Raw genomic sequence first — 19,508 nt, forward strand, 5'->3', positions numbered from 1 at the left:
TACTTTCTCCCTAACCCTCCTGCACTCACTGCCAGCTTTTGCAACCCAAATCTCAATCCAGCGCGTCGCGTTAATCTCATTATAGTCAACTTTCACTTCCCCAGCGCTACCACCACCACCTCTTCCCCGTCCACCACCCCCACAAATGAGCTCCTCCAAGCCTCGTTCCGTCAAGCAGAAGCCCATAGCTAGCTTCTTCAACCGCGCGCCGCCTCCCAAACCCGTCCAGGTCCACACCAAAGTAGAGCTTTCCAGATCAAGCTCACTGTTGTCCTCCAGTCTCAGGAAAACAAACGAGTTCGACGACCTCTCGAGCTCTGACACCTCCTACGATTCCATCGAGGTCAACAACTTCAGCAACCCAGCCCTCTCGCGCTCGTTCAACGGAGGCAGCACCAACAAACAGTTCTTATCCTCCCCGGCTGCGAATGAGGTCATCGACTTGTCGTCATCGCCAGAAAAACCCGTCGCCAGAGATCCAGTGGTCAAGTCGGAAAACAGCTCGTCCAAGAGACCAAACTCGTCGCTTTTCGACCTTCGTGGACAGCCCAGAAAGGTGCCTAGACTCAGCTCCACCGCCTCGTCCTCGCCAGAAGCCCCCAAGACCGACTCCTCGTTAAGTGACGAGCAGTTGAAAGTGATCTACTCGGTTGTCAACGACAAGAAAAACGTGTTCTTCACAGGAAGTGCCGGTACTGGTAAATCGGTGGTGTTGCGAGAGCTAGTCAAGAAACTAAAGGCAATCTACCGCGATAATGTGGGCCTCACAGCTTCCACAGGCATGGCTGCATGTAACATCGGTGGCAACACTCTCCACAAGTTTTTGAACATCGGGTTGGGTACTGGTGGGGTCAATGAAATGTTCAACCGGATCAACAAAAATCACTTTCAACTTCAGAAGTGGAGATCGCTCAAGGTATTGATTATTGATGAGATCTCAATGATTGATGGTGCCCTCTTCGAAAAGTTGAATGTACTTGCAAAGAGGTTGAGAGGGAGCGATAGACCCTTTGGAGGCATTCAAGTGGTATGCACTGGCGATTTCTTCCAATTACCTCCCATTGTTGCCAAAGGAACTGGCGGCGAACCAAAATTCTGTTTTGACACCGATGCTTGGAAGACCGTCATCAACAAAACCATTGTCTTAACTAAAGTTTTCAGACAAAAGGGAGACCTGGAATTGATCGACATGTTGAACGCTTTGAGATGTGGAAGAATCAACACCGAAATTGAAATGAAGTTTCAGAGGTTGTCTAGAAAAGTACATTACCATGATGGAGTGGAACCTACAGAATTATACCCTACTAGATGGGAGGTCAAACAGGCTAACATGTCGAGACTCAACCAACTTAAATCCAAAACCATAGTCTTTGAAGCCATTGACAATGTTGACAACCCAATCGAAAAGAAACAATTGGAGAACTTAATGTGCGAAGAGAAATTAGAGTTGAAAGAGGGAGCCCAGGTCATGTATTTGATCAACCTCACATCTGATATCGTTAACGGTTCTGTAGGAACCATAATGTTCTTCACAACCTCCAAACTCTGGAGCAGAATCAACGACATATATGGGATCCCAGATGTCTCGGATCCACAAATTCTTGATGAGCTAAGGTTGGCATGCTCTCGAATTGGTTCAACCAGAGATTGGCTCCCTGAAGAGACCGCTAGATACAACAAAGTTCCTTATGATAGAAAAGCTAGTTTTGACAGATTGTGTCAATTGGCCAGTGTACAACTTGAAAAGGACATATTTCCCGTGGTTAATTTCAAAGTAAGAGGATACGATAACCTCGTGTTTGTTGATAGGCACGAGTTCACCATTGACCTCGGAAAGGCTCCCAGCACCTCAGGCAACCCGGGATCCCGCAAAATTGTGAGAGAGCAATTGCCGCTCTTGTTGTCGTGGGCAATGTCCATCCACAAGGCCCAAGGACAAACAATAGATCGCTTAAAGGTAGACTTGAGAAAGGTGTTTGAAAAGGGACAGGTTTATGTCGCCATTTCAAGAGCCACCAACAAGGACCACCTCGAGATCCAGAATTTCCACCCAAGCAAAGTGACAGTTTCGCCCGCTGTCCAGAGGTTCTACACTAGCCTCGGAGCTTAGAATACCGAAATCTTTCCATCACGACGACCAGGGATTACAGATACCAAATAAAAACCACTGCAATACTCTGGGCTCGTTACAGAATCACATAGACAATTGCATCGGCTCCTCTGGAGCCTCCACCACCAGCATACGGAATTCGCAGCCGAAAGAAACGGTTTGTGCCACCACCGTCGCACGGGCGATCTGGGCTTCACGGTATGACTAATCGTCACCTACGCCCACTAACTAGTCATACTAACCCGTAATTCACACAACCAAGACGCCCAGTTTCAGCTCAGTACATACCCTGATGCCTCGCACCGCACTGTAGCAGTTTCCTCGCTAGAAACACCTTAATGTGCCTGCTCGTTCTAGCACAGATTGCGCGGTCTCACTAATCCGCTCGCTAGAATCTTGCTGAAATTTGTTCAGGAAACCATCCACTACTATCAACCACCATGTCGTTCCAATTCAATGGAGATTTGGGCCATGACGGCTTTCTGGTGACCTTGAACTACTTCGCAGGGTTGCCAGACCCGTCTGTGCTCTCGGACGCCAACCTTGTCATTCTTTTCAAGTCTTTGCTCAAGAAAGACTCCATCACCAAAGAGAAGTCGCTCAATGAACTCATCGAAGTGTTCGATTCCGCCCAGGCGCCAGTGGCGTTGAAAGACGACCTCACCATCATCTCGTGGGTCCAAGTCTACGCCAAGTTGGCCACTGACAACTCGAGAACAGTCCGAATCTTGGCCCATCAGACCCAGGCCAAGTTTCTCCAGTTGGTGGGAGGCAAGTCCTTCAGCAAATACCTCAAGAGCTCCATTCCCATCTGGCTTTTCGGGTTGTTTGATAACGACCGTTTGGTCGCCACTGCAAGCTACAAGTCGTTGTTGCTGAGCTTTCAGAACGACAAAGACAAGATCGACAAATTGTGGATCCTCTTCTACGAGCAGATCGTGACCTTCATAATAACTGGCATCGCCTTGGAAACATCCGAGAGTTTGAGTGACAAGAGGTACACCAAGGAATCAGACTCCATTGGCAAGTATGAGAGAGTGGTGGGTGGATGCTTAAACATGTTGAACAAAGTGATCCAGATCGAATCGCCCAAAAAAGGGTTGACGGGTGATATCGAAACCTTACTCTTCATGGATAATATCTGGGATTACTTGTCCACCTCCTTGAACAGCGATACTTTGAACTTGGCGTTGTTCAAGTCAATTCTTGCCTTGTTGAAAGGATTGTTCAAAGAACCATCGCTCCTTGCACAGTTTAAAGACCCCAAGGGTCTTTTCAAGCTCGTCTCCAAAAAGTTCATCAAAAATGTTAAGTTGAAGTCCAAATCGGGCCCAAACTCAAATGTAATATATTCATCCATTATTCTTCAGTTGTGGGATATTTTGATCGTACTTACGGAGTTCGGTGCTCTGTCTAACGCAAAAGAATTGAAAATCAAGAAGTCATTTTGGCAATTGGGCGGGTCCAAGAGCTTTTCCAGATTAATAGAGTACCTCAAGATGGGCCCCTGCAACCTGGATCCAGCTTACTATTCTATCGTTGGCCATTTCTTTGAAGTTCTTGCCAAGAATCATTCACACATTGAAGACGACGAATTTTTGGACTTCAACAATGTTGATGATCTTGAGATAATCATAAAGACTTTGTGCAAACAGTTCCAGTCGGCATTGGCCATAGATTACAGGATCAAGTCGTTTGAATGCTTGGCCCGGGTTTTCAAAATATTTGAAGAGACAACTAATGATCTCCAGAGCTTGAAGCCTTTGGCTAAATTAATCATAATAACCGCGTTTGAAACGTTGGCAAAATCGAAGCCAATCGCTTCTCAAGCTAGCAAATACCTGGCCATGAACTCCAGTATAGCATTATTCTTGGAAGGCTTATTAAACTCATATTCCGATATACTTGATGACTTCAACTCTTCTTTGATAAAGCATATTGAAACCGGGACTTCGGACTATCCTCCTTTGACATACCAAAACTATTTCAAGGTATTGGCAACATGCAACAACCAGGAGACCTTCGGTAAGCTAAGTAGCCAGGTTATTGACTTGATTGTGGAAGATGACTCAATCAAATGTCCAGAAATTGGTTTCCAGTTGGTTTCCATTGGATTGAAGGAATCTCGGTCAGTTCCAAAGGATAAAGTGGTGGAATTGATAGAAATGCTTCCCATGTTTGTCGAGGCAGACTTTGTTCAACCACCAATAGACTTATTATCTGACTTTTTGGGAACAGGCACCGTTCCCAATAACGAAATCATCAATGATTTTTACTTGAAATTATCCATGGTGGACCAGTCTTCTGTCCCTAAGTTCATATTATTGATCAGCCAACACATTCATCTTAACCAAACCTCATTTCCTGAAATAGAGGATTATGTTTCTAAACTTTCGGAAAAATCAAGTTTGAGTCAAGATGAAAACAAAATCGTTTATCAGCATATAGATGACCCTATCATCTTCGCCAACATAATCAAGTCATGCTCAAGTGTTGAAAAAGCTAACGAGTTCATCACCAATTATTCTCGCTTAGAAAATAAGGTCTCACTTTCAGAATACAAGGATGACGAGTCTTTGAAACTGATAATTCAAAATGGGTGGAAGTCAATCGAACGTCCTGAAGTCCAAAGCTTTTTTGATTCCATTGAATCGGATATTATTGAAGAAAGTTTATTCAAGTTCATTGTCAATGCATCTTTCTCGATGGATTTCAACCCAATTGCTAACTACTTGAAAAGCTCCAAAATTGGAATCCTGAGATTCAACGAGTTGCTCCAACAGTCCTTGCAGACCCTTGATATCAATTCATTGGCAGTGTCGAACCCATTACAACAAAACATTGCTTTAGTCACTATGCCAACTACTTCAAGCTCAGAACTAGATGGATCAATTCTTGTGATTGGAAAGTTTGTTCTTGAATTGGTGAGAATTAGTAAGGACAGAGACCTTGTCCTCCTAGGCTTGTTCATTTCTGAATATATCAATGACTATTTGTTCTTGAAGTCGAAGGCTGAGATAAAAAATGATGAAGAAATCCTTAATCTCAAAACAGAGATTATCGGTGCTCTTCATTACGTATTTGAGCAAACCCAATTGGAAGATGTGCTCTCCATCAATTCCAGTGACTCTATTATCGAGTGGTTAAGTGAGGACATGAAATCCGGTCAATTTAATAAGTTCTACTCAGCAAGAGTTTACAAGCATATTGTTGACCGTGTCTTTGAAAACTTAACATTCCAAGCTTTCGAAGACTCAAGTATTAACTTCAACCAAATGGTGAACTCCAACCCTCTTCAGTTGGCCGTATTCCTTCAGTGTGGCTCCAAGTTTTTCAACACCAAATCATCCAAGTTCGATAGAATCCGGAACTATGTTGCGGCAGAAATTCTAGGTGTCAGAAGAACCGATCAGATCTTGAAGGAAGGAACCAAATGGGTCAGTTTGTTAATAAACTTTTTCAATGCAGAGGAACCCTACGAAGTTGTTCCTCCTCATAGGCTTGCAATGATTATTAATCAGATCTCCCAATGGTTGGATTCTGACATTGCCTACGACGAAGAGTTCATTTCTATGAGGGTGCAACTTGCTCAGCTTTTTACTGGATTGATCAATAATGTGCCTGAATTGCTGGACAAGTTTTGGGAAATGAGTCTCAGACTTGTTAATGACAACTTGAGTATATGTGAATCTGAGTTGGGAAGATTGGACTTGAGGTACTTTACTTTGAAGTTAATTCTTTTGGTCAATAAGAAAGAAGTAGAAGGTATTGATGAGGTAAAGGAAGAACTCTTGGAACTTGTATTGAACAAAGATATGATTGAGAAAGATATCAAGATCAACAACCAACCAATTGACTTGGTCCATTCTTTGATTCAAAGATTATTTAATCAAGTTGAGATTCCTGCTAGGATCGCAAATGAGAAAATCAATCAACTATATGAGTTGCTTGCAACTTGTGATTTCATCCCCTTGCAGCGTATCGTCGTATCCATTTTACAGAAACTTATCCTAGTCAACCAGCAAGATTTTGTTGTGGAATATCAATTGAGTAAGTCAAAATTGAGTGAGGATGAAGAAAACTCATACTTAGCAGTTTTGAACGAGACCTTAATCAAGAACATCAATGTTTATGTTGGGGATATTGACTCCTCCAGTCCTGTTGTCTCCAGATACCTCTGGAGCTGGGTATTGATATTTGCTCATTTTGAAGACATTACTTTCTCCATGAAAGCCGAATACATTAACCAACTCAAGGAACTTGGGGTTTTTGAAAGATTATTTGATTACATTTTTGACCAGGTTGATGTGAGTGACAATAAGTTGATGGCCAGCTTAAGCATTGAAACTTCCTTGCAATCATATGATCCAAAGAGCCCTGCTGGTGATTCGCTTCACGATGAATACCAAGTGCTCTTGCTCCACCTTTACTTCCTTTCGTTCAGATTCTTGGGCTCCCAGATCCAAACCTGGTATAATCATATTCGTGATCGTCAATTGAAACAAAAGATCGAGAAGTTTTCTTCTGCTTCAGTTTCTCCAATTTTGATCACCAAAATCTTAGACGAGGTGTCAAATGCTAAAGCATCCATCGAAAGTAAGGACGAAAACCTTACTATAAAAGTGAACAAAGTTATCAACGAAATCAAATCTGTTTATCTTATTGATGAGTTCACGATGGAAATGGTCATCAAGATTCCATCAATTTATCCACTTGAGAATGTCAATGTCAGTGGTCCTTTGCGCTTAGGAGTAAAGGAAAATCAATGGAAGGCTTGGTTATTAGCATCACAAAGGGTTATTTCATTGACCAATGGCTCAATCATGGAGGCGGTAGAATTATTCAACAAGAACGTCAATCTCCATTTCTCTGGATTTGAGGAATGTGCCATTTGTTATTCCATCTTGCACCAAGATTTGTCTCTTCCTTCAAAGACTTGTACCACATGTAACAACAAGTTCCATGCTGCTTGTCTCTACAAGTGGTTCAAGAGTTCTGGTAGTAGTACCTGTCCATTGTGTCGGTCTCCATTCAACTTCAAGAAGTAAACTCGGCATTTATTGTTGTTCCATGACATAACTAATTTATAGAAGCTCATTAAGGCTCATTAAGACTCTGTTATACATACTAGGTAGTTGTATTATATTCGAATCACTCGACCTGTCTGTAAATGGTGTGTAGGGTGGTATGTTACTAGAGTTTGAATGCTGGGATATGTTCCTTCACCGCCTGAAGTGGTGCTGGGGCAATCCCACAGATGTGATGCGATGCATTTGAAAGGATTCCTTGTAGGATTAAAACCTTCCCATTCATCTTTTAGGTTGACTTCTACCCATGGCCCAAGGTGCTGCAGTCATTGATATGTTTGACCGTGTAGTATTGACCCCTCTTGTTCCATTAATAAAGCCCACCTCCTCGCTATCCTCTTTGTCGTCGCTTCTGGGGTTAACAGGTAATTCCCTTCCCGTTTGCCTATCTTTCCATAGGTACAAAATCTCACCAAACCAGAAATGTTGCACCACTGGAAACTTACCCAAAACTTCGACCTCGTACATCTTCAACAACCCTTGCAACACTTTCGACCACAAGTGCACAGCAGTGTGGATATCGTAGAGAATGGGAGAGTGCTCATTGAACGGTCCCAGTTTGATTTTGAAAATGAATGCAATGGCATTCACGTACAAGTTTGTACTTTTGTAAGTATTCACCATTTGTCCAGTGAGCACCTGTGAAACTGGAGGCGATATGTTGGAGGTGGAGAATTGGGCGGCACCAAGGATGTAGATCAAATGGAAATGGTCGTCCAAGCCCCAGACCCCGTGTGAACCTGCTGGTTCCAAGTTGTAATCCAAAATGAGCCTCCTGACCAAGTCGTAGTACTTTGAAAATAAGGCAAGCACTTGTGCACCCGTCAATGTTTCATAGTCCAAGAATTTGAAGTCTATAAGTCCCCCAATGAAGGCGAGGTATGAGAGTTCATGGCCAGTTCCGTAGTCCAATCTTACCTGAGAGCCGAACGAGTTCTCCAAGTAGTATTTCAACTCGAGCAAGAGTTCGCTCTGATTGTCCGCAGGATTCAAGACCTGTTGAAGCCAGGGACCAATGTTTGCCTTCACCTTCTCGTGCCACTCTCTGCATGCCATATTGCCAAATCTGCGAGGCCCCTTCAAAGGGGGTGTTTCGTCGATGAGCCCTTGGAGCTTGTCAAACAAAGCGATGACGCCGTCAAAAACGGGTCCATGGTTGTCCTCAGGAGTACGTCCACTATCCACAGGCGAATCTGCAACCACATCCTCCTTGATGGGTCCTTCAAGCTTTGTTCTTGTGATGGCACGGACGCCATCTCTGGTAACGAGAGTGGCATCCAAGTATCCGCTGGGGACGTCTTGTGATCTCACCTTTTCGATGACTTTGCCAAGCACCTGGTGGAGTCCCGTGTAGGCCAGCGACCTCCTGAAGCTTGCGAGGTCGGATTGATCGAAGATCTTCTTAGTGGGGCCTGTGGCAGACATGGTAGCTTTCTAGTAGTGACAACCAAACTGATGATGTTTGAGTGCACCGCGGGCGGCAACCACAAGCAACATATTTTGAATGGTCGGACACGCGATGCTGAGGCACTGTGGGGGCTGGTAAAGTGATGGGAATGGCGCTCGTGGCTGTGATGAGCAGATATCAGCACTTTTGGGTCGAGAATACGAGATTTCGTTGACCTCTTTCATCGTCTTGTATTTTGCAATCGCTACTACTATACACGTCAAACACCCGTACGGAACTACCGATACTTTACTACCCAGTGCTATGCAGGACTACCCATGACTACCCAGTTGAGAGAGTTGAGCTCACAAAGGGTTGATTGGTGAGTGTCTGGGAGGAACACACGAAGCCCCAAAGCTACTCCTCGTCAGAGTCGACGAGAATGGGCTCGTCCGTGGCCCGCTCAACGGGCCCCACCTCCATAATGGACCCATCCATGGACTGGTCGCTCTCGACGTATATGTACTCTGGATTCACGTGTGCTGGAACCGATGATGGCTTATCCACATGGATAGTACTGCTTCTAGCTTTATTTGTGGGTGCTCCTGCAACCAGCATGCTGGTACTACTTCGTGCTTTCTTGGGGGACGAGGTTTCGGTGCAAATGCTTCGTTTTTGGTTTGATCCTTTTTCGAGGTTCGGAATCGTTGCAAATGACGTCTTCATTGCACTGAAATTGTTGGGCTCGTCGTCTTCATCGCTGGCCACGAAGAGGGAGTCTTGACGCCTTTTCCTAGCACTGAAACTGGACAATTGAGCGTCCTTATCTTCTCGTGCAAGGGGGGAATCTTTCTCCACAAATGGATTTTCCTGATCCACCCTTGATGCAGTCTTGGTGGTACCAGAATCCGGTTCGAACAATGGCTTGGGAACAGATTCTTTGCTAAAGAACAGAGTGATGTTCTTCTGCCCAGGAAGTGGATTTCCCAATCTCTTTCTTGGGGAGATCCGGCGTGTTGGAGAAGAAGTGACACTTCTTTTGCTTGGTGATACCAGGTCCCTTTTGACTGGAGATAGAGAGAATGAACCCATACTATCCAAAGTAGTTTTCTGAAGCACCTTTTTAGGCCGTTTTGAAGGCGAAGATGCAACCATTTCCTCAAATTCATGCAACATTGACGGATTAAGCATACTGACTAATTCCCTGGGTAGCCATATATAGTTTTGTCTATACTTTGAAGGACTTGAGGTGAGTGGGTCGGGATCGTCGGTTGTGTCGGTTGTCGCTTCGTTATTTCTGTGCTTGTTTCGAGCCTCATAGATTTCTGGGTATATCTGTTCTATTTGTTCCACATCATATTTTACCATCACATGCTCTATATCATTGATCAATTTCGATCGAGTAAGCAGCACCATCGTTTTCAATGGGGACTTCGTATCTCTGTGAGAGAGCAACTTGGCGATAATGCTTTTGACTCGGTGATTGAATTTTGGCGGAATGTAAAGTGACGATGAATCAGTAGCATAATCTCCGGCTGCCACGAACTTCTGGGTGGGTATTTGGCCATCGTACGTCACCTCCAGAGCTCCCAAAACTTTGGCGTTGCCATATACTCTGGGGAAGTTTAACAGTGCTTTGTCGTTGGATCTCACAAGTTTATCGACATTTAAATCATTTTCAACGGGAACCATTTCGCCGAAGCTAAAACAGATTCTAAACTTGTACGGCAGACTATCCACAAATGGGAATAGATACAACAAGGGAAAGTATTCATCAACCACCAAACCCTGAGACAATGTTACCAAGCGACCAAAAATCTCTCTCGAATTAGATTTGATCGAGGAATTCAAAGTGTCCAAAAACTTGGCCAATTCGATTTTCCTGGTGCTGGAAGGCAAGATCAGGTCCCAGCCAGAAATCGACTTATGTGCTGGCACATTAGTAAAGCATCTGATTAGTTGCTCCGAGAAATCAGGAAGAGGGGCTCTATTTTGGTTTGGAGATTTCTTAAGCTCCTTTTTCAACAATTTCCTGTGATAAAATGCAGCATGGCTCGTCCCACAGAGCGCTAGTTTGGTTGCATTGGTAACTCCTATTCGTTCAACACCCTTCGAGTAGTCTCCTCCACCCAAAGACGCCAAAAAGACCAACCGAGGCGTGGTAAGACCAGTTTCTTGCTCCACCCTCTCCATCCGTACTGGAGTCACATAGAATCTCGAGGTCACTGATGCCCCAGGATCACTCTTTTTGGGAGACGTCCCCACATCTTCCTTGTATCTGCTGAAATTGCGAAGCACACCCGAGGCTCCAAACACAAGAGTATCTACGTCATCGGAGAGCACATAATCGACGATTCCGAATTTTTGCAAGTAGGCACACTGGGCTTCTGCTTCGCCTGGGGCTTGGGTGTAGTCAATGTCGAGCTCGTCTAGTCTGGACTTTATCGCTTCTATGAGTGGCGATGCTTCGTCGTACTGGTGGGGACGCAATCTCAAGAACACCGCAAGGTCTGCATCATAGTCATTGACCTCTATAGCGTCGCTGGTGGTGCTGTGGCGCAACTTGCTGGGCTTCCAGCAGCCGTCAAACACCACCACGAACGAAATGTTCAAGGAGACGAGGTACATCACCTTGGAGAGAAAGTTCAGCACTATCCACGGGTGGGTGGACTCGTCGTCTAGAGGGTTGGCCGCCAAATTGACGGTGGACTTGAAGATGAACATGTAAGCATCGATGGCTAGCCGGACTGGCCTGCGGTGCTGGCGAAGGTACTCGGCTGAGAATTCGTCGATCGACACTCTTTCGTCAAAACTGGTCCGAAGCACCTCCCAAAGCGTAGGAATTCCCATGGTCGGCCATAGTCAGAGTTAGTGGAAGGATTGGATTATCGTGAAGCATCAATGGCACGCAGTTCTGGATTTTCCAGGACAGGTGATTGGAATGAGCGGCTTTGACAGTAACAGAGTAAACCAGCAAATTGTGATCACGAAGTGCAGAATTAACAAGACTGTCTTCGGTTCCAACTACTGAGTTATGGTTTGACAAGCTGGTGATTGTCTTCGGTTTCAAGATGTGATGAATTGACAAGCTCGCTCCAAGAAGTGTGCTGACAAGCTCCTGATAGTCTCTAGCTCCAGGTGTGCTTTCTGGACAGACACGTCGACTTTGGGTACAAGATGCACAGATCAGGATCTTGTTGTGGAATAGTCCAAGTGCGGGTCTATTAGTGCGGGATGCACAAATGTTAGTACCAGAAGATTCCAGTGGAGCTCGCAGCGAAGAACGAGAAAATTGCCACGCTTCTCTAGCAACACTACACGCTCATTGGTCACTCCGTACCTCCTGCCCCTCCTGTACCTCCTGCCTTCTCCTGCCCTTCCCAGCCTCCTGCTTGTCCCAGCCTCTCCCCATTCCCGCAGCGCTCCGCTCCGCACCAACCCCATACTTCGTCACCTGACCCGCACTACATCAACCCCATCCAACGTTACATCCATCCATACCACCACAATGAGCCCGCTGGATCTCCCCAATTTCCAGGTAGGGCAACTTCTCTGCGGCGGGTTCCAAGGAACCACCGTCACGCCCCAGGCCTACCACCTCATTGTCGACAATCATGTGTCCTCCATGATTTTGTCCCGAAAAAACGCAGTTTCAGTGGCCCAAATGACGAAGCTCATCCGAGACCTCCAGTACATTGCGTTCAGCCAGGCCAACTACAAGTACCCCATCATGTTCGCCATCGATGAGGAGGGTGGCATGATGAACTCGTTGTTCGACCCAGACTTCTTGACCCAGTGTCCGGGGGCCATGGCGTTGGCGTCCACTGGCGACACCGAGTTGGTGTACGAAATATCCAAGGCCATCGCCATCGAATTGAAGAAAATCGGCTTCCTGATTATATTGGGGCCTGTGCTCGATGTGGTTACCAAGTTGTCGCACCAGTTGGTCGGGGTCCGTAGTTTTGGCACCACCATCGAATGTGTGACGAAGTACGGCTTGCTGTGCGCCAAGGGCCTCCGGGACGGTGGTCTTTTCACCGTCGGAAAGCACTTTCCAGGCATCGGAAACGCCACTGTTGACTCGTTGCTCGAGCTCCCCATGATCGGAGACTCGTTGGAACAAATCAAACATTTCAACAGTGTTCCGTTCGCCAAGTTGATCGAAGAGAACCTACTTGATGGTGTGAGTGCAGCCGGCTGCGGGGTGCCCACAATCAGTCCCGACGAAACCCACGCTTGCCTATCCCCCGTGTTGATCAACCAGCTCTTGAGACAGGACCTTAAATTCAAAGGCTTTGTTGTCAGTGAGTGCTTGGAAATGGACGCCTTGTACCATTCCATAGGCTTGGGCCAGGGTGTCGTGTTGGCAATTTCTGCCGGATGTGACTTGGTTATGGTCTGTCACGATTTCGCTCTACAGAATGAGGCACTTGAGTCCATGGAAAAAGCGATATCGAACGGAACTCTCGATGAGGAAACAGTTTCGGCCAGCTTTGCCAGAATCGAAAAGTTGCAAAAGCAGTTACCTAAGTGGTCGGAATTGTTTCCGCGAGGAGAGGCCTCGGCCAAGGAAGACGAAATCACATTTTTCAAAAATGAGTTTCCTGATCTATGGGCTAAGCACAAGAGGCTCTCTGAACTAGCATATCAAAAGTCAATCACCTTGGTGCGTGATTTCAACGAAACTCTACCAATCACGAAGTTCATATCGGCAGGAAAGGAGAATGTTGATAATATTCTCCTCTTAACCCCCCTTCTTAATCCAATCTACGCTCATTCATCTGGTCATGAAGACAATAAACAGCTCTTTACCGGAGAAGAGGTGTTCCAAAAATTCGGTGACATGCTATCCAATCACAAGGTTAATGAGTCCAAACCATACAACGTACTTCATACAACTTACACTGCAAACGGGCTCACTCCCTTGCATGAATCATTGATCGAAAACTCTAAAGTTGTGATCGTGTTAACTTCTGAGGCCTCTAGAAACATGTACCAAATCGGAATAGTTAAGTACGTTTCTATCCTCTGTGGAGCTGACCCAAATTCATTCAATAACTCTGCCAACGGATCTTCCCAGTTATCCAAACCATTAATTATTGTTGCAACACTGTCACCCTATGATCTATTTTATAATAAGACTATTGGAAGTGCTTACTTGTGTTGCTATGATTACACAAATAATCTGTTGGAGAAGTTGGTAGGTGTATTGATGGGAGATTTTGAACCGGAAGGATGTATACCTGGTGAAAAAATGTTTGTTGGTAAGCTGAAGAAAGACAAATGGTCCGGAAAGCCTGGAGATGAAAGCGCAGACTCACACAAGAAATTACGAAACCCAATTCCAAAAAGGAGATGGTTGGTTGATGAGTTTGAATTAGATCGCGACTGGCCTGGTCTTGTTAAATTGTGGATGAACAATAACATTGATACCGATGTTGCAACCATGGGAAACAACAAGATCGATTATCGCAACGAGAACTTCTTCAAGAAGATGTATGGGCTTTTAGCAGCATCTTCTAAAACACAGCGTCATTTTGTGGTCAGAAATTCGTCACTTAACATCTTGTATGGTGTAGTTTTGACATGGCTACATGATCAGGTTGCTTTGGATGGTGACCTTACAAAAGAGGAATCTCAGAGTATCGGCTCTATTATGTACCTTTTGGTTGACAAGTCGAAGACATCCCAAAGCATAGGTAAAAATCTCCATTCTAGAGCTATGAGATATCTCATAAAAGAGCAACATTGCAAGAAAATAACGTTAGGAACTTCATTTCCCTTGTTTGTTTTCCCGGAGAACTCCAATCTTTCGCTCTTGCCCAACAATACTAAAGTGATCTCATTCATGCACAATTTGGGATGGGATATTGTGCACAAGGACTTGAGAAAGAAGTATGTGATGGTGTTGGACGGGTTAGAGAAATGGCTGGTACCAAAGAAAATATTCAGGGAATTGATGATAGTTGGAGTGAGATTCGATATTTGCAGTGATCCGGAGAAATTAATGAAGCTTATCGACAGGTCGATTCGCGACCTGGCCAAAGGCACCCAAGAGCAAGAGGAAATTGAGAGCATAAAAAACTTATACTTGGAGGCTATCAAGCATTTAGGAAGCAGTTCCCCATTTGGGGTAAAGATTATCATTGCCTTGGAGCCCACAAACCAAAGTGTGATTGGAAGTATTATTCTATTCACCAACAAGTCGCCCCTTGCTAGGTTCTATCCATTCATGGACGAGTGTGTAGTGGGGGGTACTCCCAAGAACACTCCCTTGACTGGAGGTATCGTGGGACCTGTGATTGACCCTCTGTACTCCAACTTGACGGAAATCTTCAAGTATGGGTTGATATGCAGTGGAATTACATTCCTCAAGTCCAACTTGAACGACGGCGAGGTTGTGATGAACCAATGTATTATGGTAGGGGTCAACGATGACAAGTCCATCAGTGGAGTCAAGGAAATCGGGTTCCATGAGTGGAAGTACTACTACGACTATTATGATCTCAAACAGGATTCAGAGAAAGCGTTCAAGACCAAGCATTAGCGATGGCCAATGCTTGAGACACTACGAAGATCACGACAGAACCACTAGTGTTGGGTAGGATTCCACCCAAACCACAACCCAAACAATAAACGCTTCAGCACATGGAATATCCGCAAAGAATACTTTGTGGCCCAATCCTTGGAGCGCGGGTGCTCTTTTTTGACTATTGTAAATTAGGTGTATATAGGCACGGCGTGCTCGATGTAATATATGGAAGATTATTCGGAGGCGAGTTCGGAGCTGTAAAGGGCGGGGATATACCGGACTTCAGATGGATCGTAGTCGATCCTCGCGGGTGGGGATAGCCTGGCAGGGTGAATTGTAGCGATCTTCACCGGGTGGCCTAGCCTCCTTTTCGTTCCTTGGATCTCCGGGACGAATTCTATGAGCCCGGATTCTAAGTCAAGACTCCAGATGCAGGAAACCGTTCCTCGTTAGCCCGACCCATAAAGGATGGGCCATTAGTGGCTATTGTCGATTTGCACCCATCAAGAAGTGGGGCGTGGTCGGAGTGCCCCGCTCACTCCGGCAGACAGTTTCATGGGATGAGACGGAAGGACGTCAAACTGACAGAGAGGAGAAAACGGTCCGATTTTGCGCCCAATTTGGACAGTTCAGATAGCCCCAGAGCTACTTCCAGTTACTGGAAGTAGGTCCAGTAGACACTGCGTGTATTTGCGTGTGGCAACCTTGTGGTAGCAGCCAAATGGGTTCCTCGGTTTCCTTTACTGGCCTGTTATAATGAATCTGGGGTAATTACTGTATGATTTTTCAATTTTCGCTTGAATTTGCGATAATTGCTAAAAATGAAAAATAGCGAGCACTCGCACCGAGGACCATGGTAGCCAAGAACAGCCCATTTCAGAACAGAATAGGACTGGAACTGCTTACATCTTGCTATAAGCACGTCAGTCCAGGTCAGGCCAGGCGCGATAGCTCCTCCAAGACACCCAACGGCCTAGGCCCTGCCAACCGGGAATGTTCCTGGCAATCTCAGCACCATTCCATCCCATCCCGAAATCACCCGGGACGAAGGGCTGACACTGCTTCTGCAGCAACTGGCTGGGGTTTCCACGTCATGCAGTGGGGTTTACCAGCCCACACCGGTCGCTTGCCCCCCCCTGCGGCATTTTCACCCGCCAGTGTTGGGCGTCGGAGCCGTCAGATTGCTGTGAAACTGGCGTCGGCCCCGGTGGTTTTCTCCCCAGGTTTTTCACACCCGTAGATTCGCGGGGAAAGAGGGGGTGGCCGATATCCATACAAGGTGTCCGGGGAAGGCACCGAACTGTAGCCCATCCCGGGAGAGCAAGTCGGATGTAACAGCAGGAGAGGTTGTCTGGATGGGCCCACCAGGAGCTCGGATATGTCCTGACAAGAAGCCCAGTCGGCAGAGCCTGGGCCCAGCGCATGAAATTGCTCCCTTGTGCCGAGCATGTTCCAAGCGTATTGTGACCCTAGCAAGTTCCCTTGGCCCGGGCGCAGCGGCCATTTACATAATCGGTTACCTAAGCCGGCAGAAGTCGGAACCGCCTGTGCACCGCCAAAACGGTTCCGGAAACCTCCTTACCCCAGATTTTGTAGGGCGTGACATCCGAGTAGGGCAATTATGCGGTCTTTTGTGGTGGCCCTGCTCCGACTTCCATTTCTCCGGGTAGCTAGTTAGCACCAGTGAAATGGGTATAAATAACAGCCAATTCCTGCTAGTTTCAGACTTGTTTCTCCACTAACATCCACAATCATGACTCCTCCAACCGCAGTCGAATCCACTATCAATTTCCATGGTCACCCAACCATCAAGACTACCCAAGATCCTTTGGTCAAGCAATTGTCCTTGAATCCTGAGGTGATCATTCGTCACAACGCTCCTCCACCTACCTTATACGAAGACGGTTTGTTGGAAAAGGGTACCACCATCTCTTCCACCGGTGCCTTGATGGCCTACTCCGGTAAGAAGACTGGTAGATCTCCAAAGGACAAGAGAATTGTCGACGAAGAAACCTCCAGCCAAAACATTTGGTGGGGTCCTGTCAACAAGCAGGTCGATGAGTTGACCTGGAAGATCTCCAGATCCCGTGCTTTGGACTACTTGAGAACCAGAGAAAAGTTGTTCGTTGTTGACGCCTACGCCGGCTGGGACCCAAGATACAGAATCAAGGTTAGAATCATCTGTGGTAGAGCCTACCACGCCTTGTTCATGACCAACATGTTGATCAGACCTACTGCTGAAGAGTTGGCCAACTTCGGTGAGCCAGACTTCACCATCTACAACGCTGGTAAGTTCCCAGCCAACGTCCACACCAAGGGTATGACCTCCTCTACCTCTGTTGAAATCAACTTCAAGGATATGGAGATGGTTATCTTGGGTACCGAGTACGCTGGTGAAATGAAGAAGGGTATTTTCACCGTCATGTTCTACTTGATGCCTATCAAGCACCAAGTCTTGACCTTGCACTCCTCTTGTAACCAAGGTACCGAAAAGGGAGACGTTACCCTCTTCTTCGGTTTGTCTGGTACTGGTAAGACCACCTTGTCTGCCGATCCAAACAGAAAGTTGATTGGTGACGACGAGCACTGTTGGTCTGACAACGGTGTCTTCAACATCGAAGGTGGCTGTTACGCCAAGTGTTTGGACTTGTCTGCCGAAAAGGAGCCAGAAATCTTCAACTCCATCAAGTTCGGAGCCATCTTGGAAAACGTCGTCTACGACCAAGCCACCAAGTTGGTTGACTACAACGACTCCACCATCACCGAGAACACCAGATGTGCATACCCAATTGACTTCATCCCATCTGCCAAGATCCCATGTTTGGCTGACACCCACCCAACCAACATCATCTTGTTGACCTGTGACGCTTCTGGTGTGTTACCACCAGTCTCCAAGTTGTCCAACGCACAAGTCATGTACCACTTTATTTCCGGTTACACCTCCAAGATGGCTGGTACCGAAGAAGGTGTTACTGAACCACAAGCCACCTTCTCTGCTTGTTTCGGTCAACCATTCTTGGTTTTGCACCCAATGAAGTACGCTCAGCAATTGTCTGACAAGATCTCGCAACACAACGCCAACGCCTGGTTGTTGAACACCGGTTGGGTCGGAGCTTCTGCTGCCAGAGGCGGTAAGAGATGTTCCTTGAAGTACACCAGAGCCATCTTGGATGCTATCCACTCTGGTGAATTGAGCAAGGTTCAATACGAAAACTTCCCAACCTTCAACTTGAGTGTTCCAACCTCTTGCCCAGGTGTTCCATCTGAAATCTTGAACCCAACCAAGGCCTGGACTGAAGGTGTTGACTCGTTCAACAACGAAATCAAGTCCTTGGCTGGCAAGTTCAGTGAAAACTTCAAGAAGTACTCTGACCAAGCCACCAGTGAAGTTCAAGCTGCTGGACCAGACGCTTAAGTGCATTTTCTAGTTCTATTTGCGAGGTGGGCCTAGGCTCATGCATTCTTCTACCATATATTTGTACTAAGTACACTATTTATTAAAAATACCGTTATTATATCCGTGTAGGGCTGGAAATATGAAGACGCCAATATTGTAATTACATCAGTGGAAGTACAAGTGAATAATAAATTCAGGTATTCAAAGGCTTTGTACTCCAACCCTTTCTTCCTGAAGCTACAAATATATCATTGACGATTAACCACTATTGGCCACCATTAATACCATAATTGCCCCATTTACCACTTGCCACTCTTATTTTTAGTTTAGTGCTCATCTGTTAAATTAGGCTGTGCATGCTAGGAATATATGGCAATCCATCCAACCTTGGTCATTTCAAATCTGAGATACATAACCCCATATTCCATCCCCCTCACTAGGGGACCGCCGCGTGCTTCACGTGAAGATGATCTGCATGTGACGGCTAAAGAAGCGGCGCAGTGTGCGCAAGGTCCGTGCACCTATGCACCGAATTATGCGTGGAGAGCTAGTGGCCTGTCGCAACCACCACATAGTAATCAGTATTTTGCAGGAACAGACGTCGATGACACCCTACAAGCAGCTGTCACCAGCAAAAGAATCTGCCAAAGTACAACTCACATCCAGTGGCAAGCTTATGGGCAGCAGCAGCAGCGATGCCTCACCGCCAGGATCATCCATGTCGCCCTGGTTTGCATCTCGCCCATAGATGCCATACAGGCTAGTGAATTTCACAGGCGTCGGAGTATTGCCATGCTAGGCACTAGCTCCGGAACCATCGGGATCGACGTCTAGGGTTGCCAACATTTTGCGAACTCCGTTTATGCCCATAAGGTGCGGCCAGTGGGAATCATATGCATGCAGGTACCTCCGAACCATGCGCATCTCTCATATGTTTGTTCCAAAAACAGTTCCCCTCTTCACCCTATAAGAAGACACCACCTTCCACCATGAAG

General features: G+C 46.2%; 5 protein-coding genes across 5 annotated transcripts; 3 read left to right on the forward strand and 2 right to left on the reverse strand.

Moving 5' to 3' along the window:
• Positions 1–2,550: 2,550 nt before the first annotated feature.
• Positions 2,551–7,158, forward strand: CANTADRAFT_23344 (ubiquitin-protein ligase; the record flags this gene model as incomplete). Its single annotated transcript, XM_020206951.1, has 1 exon — positions 2,551–7,158. One exon carries the CDS (start codon positions 2,551–2,553, stop codon positions 7,156–7,158), a length of 4,608 nt encoding a protein of 1,535 aa, XP_020062321.1.
• Positions 7,159–7,419: 261 nt separating this feature from the next.
• On the reverse strand, positions 7,420–8,622 carry RRD1 (peptidylprolyl isomerase; the record flags this gene model as incomplete). The annotated part of the gene is made up of 1 exon (XM_020206952.1): positions 7,420–8,622. The coding sequence occupies one exon, from the start codon at positions 8,620–8,622 to the stop codon at positions 7,420–7,422; it is 1,203 nt and encodes a 400-aa protein (XP_020062322.1).
• Positions 8,623–9,001: 379 nt separating this feature from the next.
• CANTADRAFT_23346 (crossover junction endodeoxyribonuclease) lies at positions 9,002–11,434 on the reverse strand (the record flags this gene model as incomplete). Its single annotated transcript, XM_020206953.1, has 1 exon — positions 9,002–11,434. One exon carries the CDS (start codon positions 11,432–11,434, stop codon positions 9,002–9,004), a length of 2,433 nt encoding a protein of 810 aa, XP_020062323.1.
• A 658-nt stretch (positions 11,435–12,092) lies between these two features.
• NGS1 (Ngs1p) lies at positions 12,093–15,131 on the forward strand (the record flags this gene model as incomplete). The annotated part of the gene is made up of 1 exon (XM_020211162.1): positions 12,093–15,131. One exon carries the CDS (start codon positions 12,093–12,095, stop codon positions 15,129–15,131), a length of 3,039 nt encoding a protein of 1,012 aa, XP_020062324.1.
• Positions 15,132–16,869: 1,738 nt separating this feature from the next.
• Positions 16,870–18,531, forward strand: PCK1 (phosphoenolpyruvate carboxykinase; the record flags this gene model as incomplete). Its single annotated transcript, XM_020211163.1, has 1 exon — positions 16,870–18,531. The coding sequence occupies one exon, from the start codon at positions 16,870–16,872 to the stop codon at positions 18,529–18,531; it is 1,662 nt and encodes a 553-aa protein (XP_020062325.1).
• Between the last annotated feature and the right edge of the window lie 977 nt (positions 18,532–19,508).

This window comes from Suhomyces tanzawaensis (assembly GCF_001661415.1).
Source record: "Suhomyces tanzawaensis NRRL Y-17324 unplaced genomic scaffold CANTAscaffold_7, whole genome shotgun sequence".
NCBI classification, from domain to species: domain Eukaryota; kingdom Fungi; phylum Ascomycota; class Pichiomycetes; order Serinales; family Debaryomycetaceae; genus Suhomyces; species Suhomyces tanzawaensis.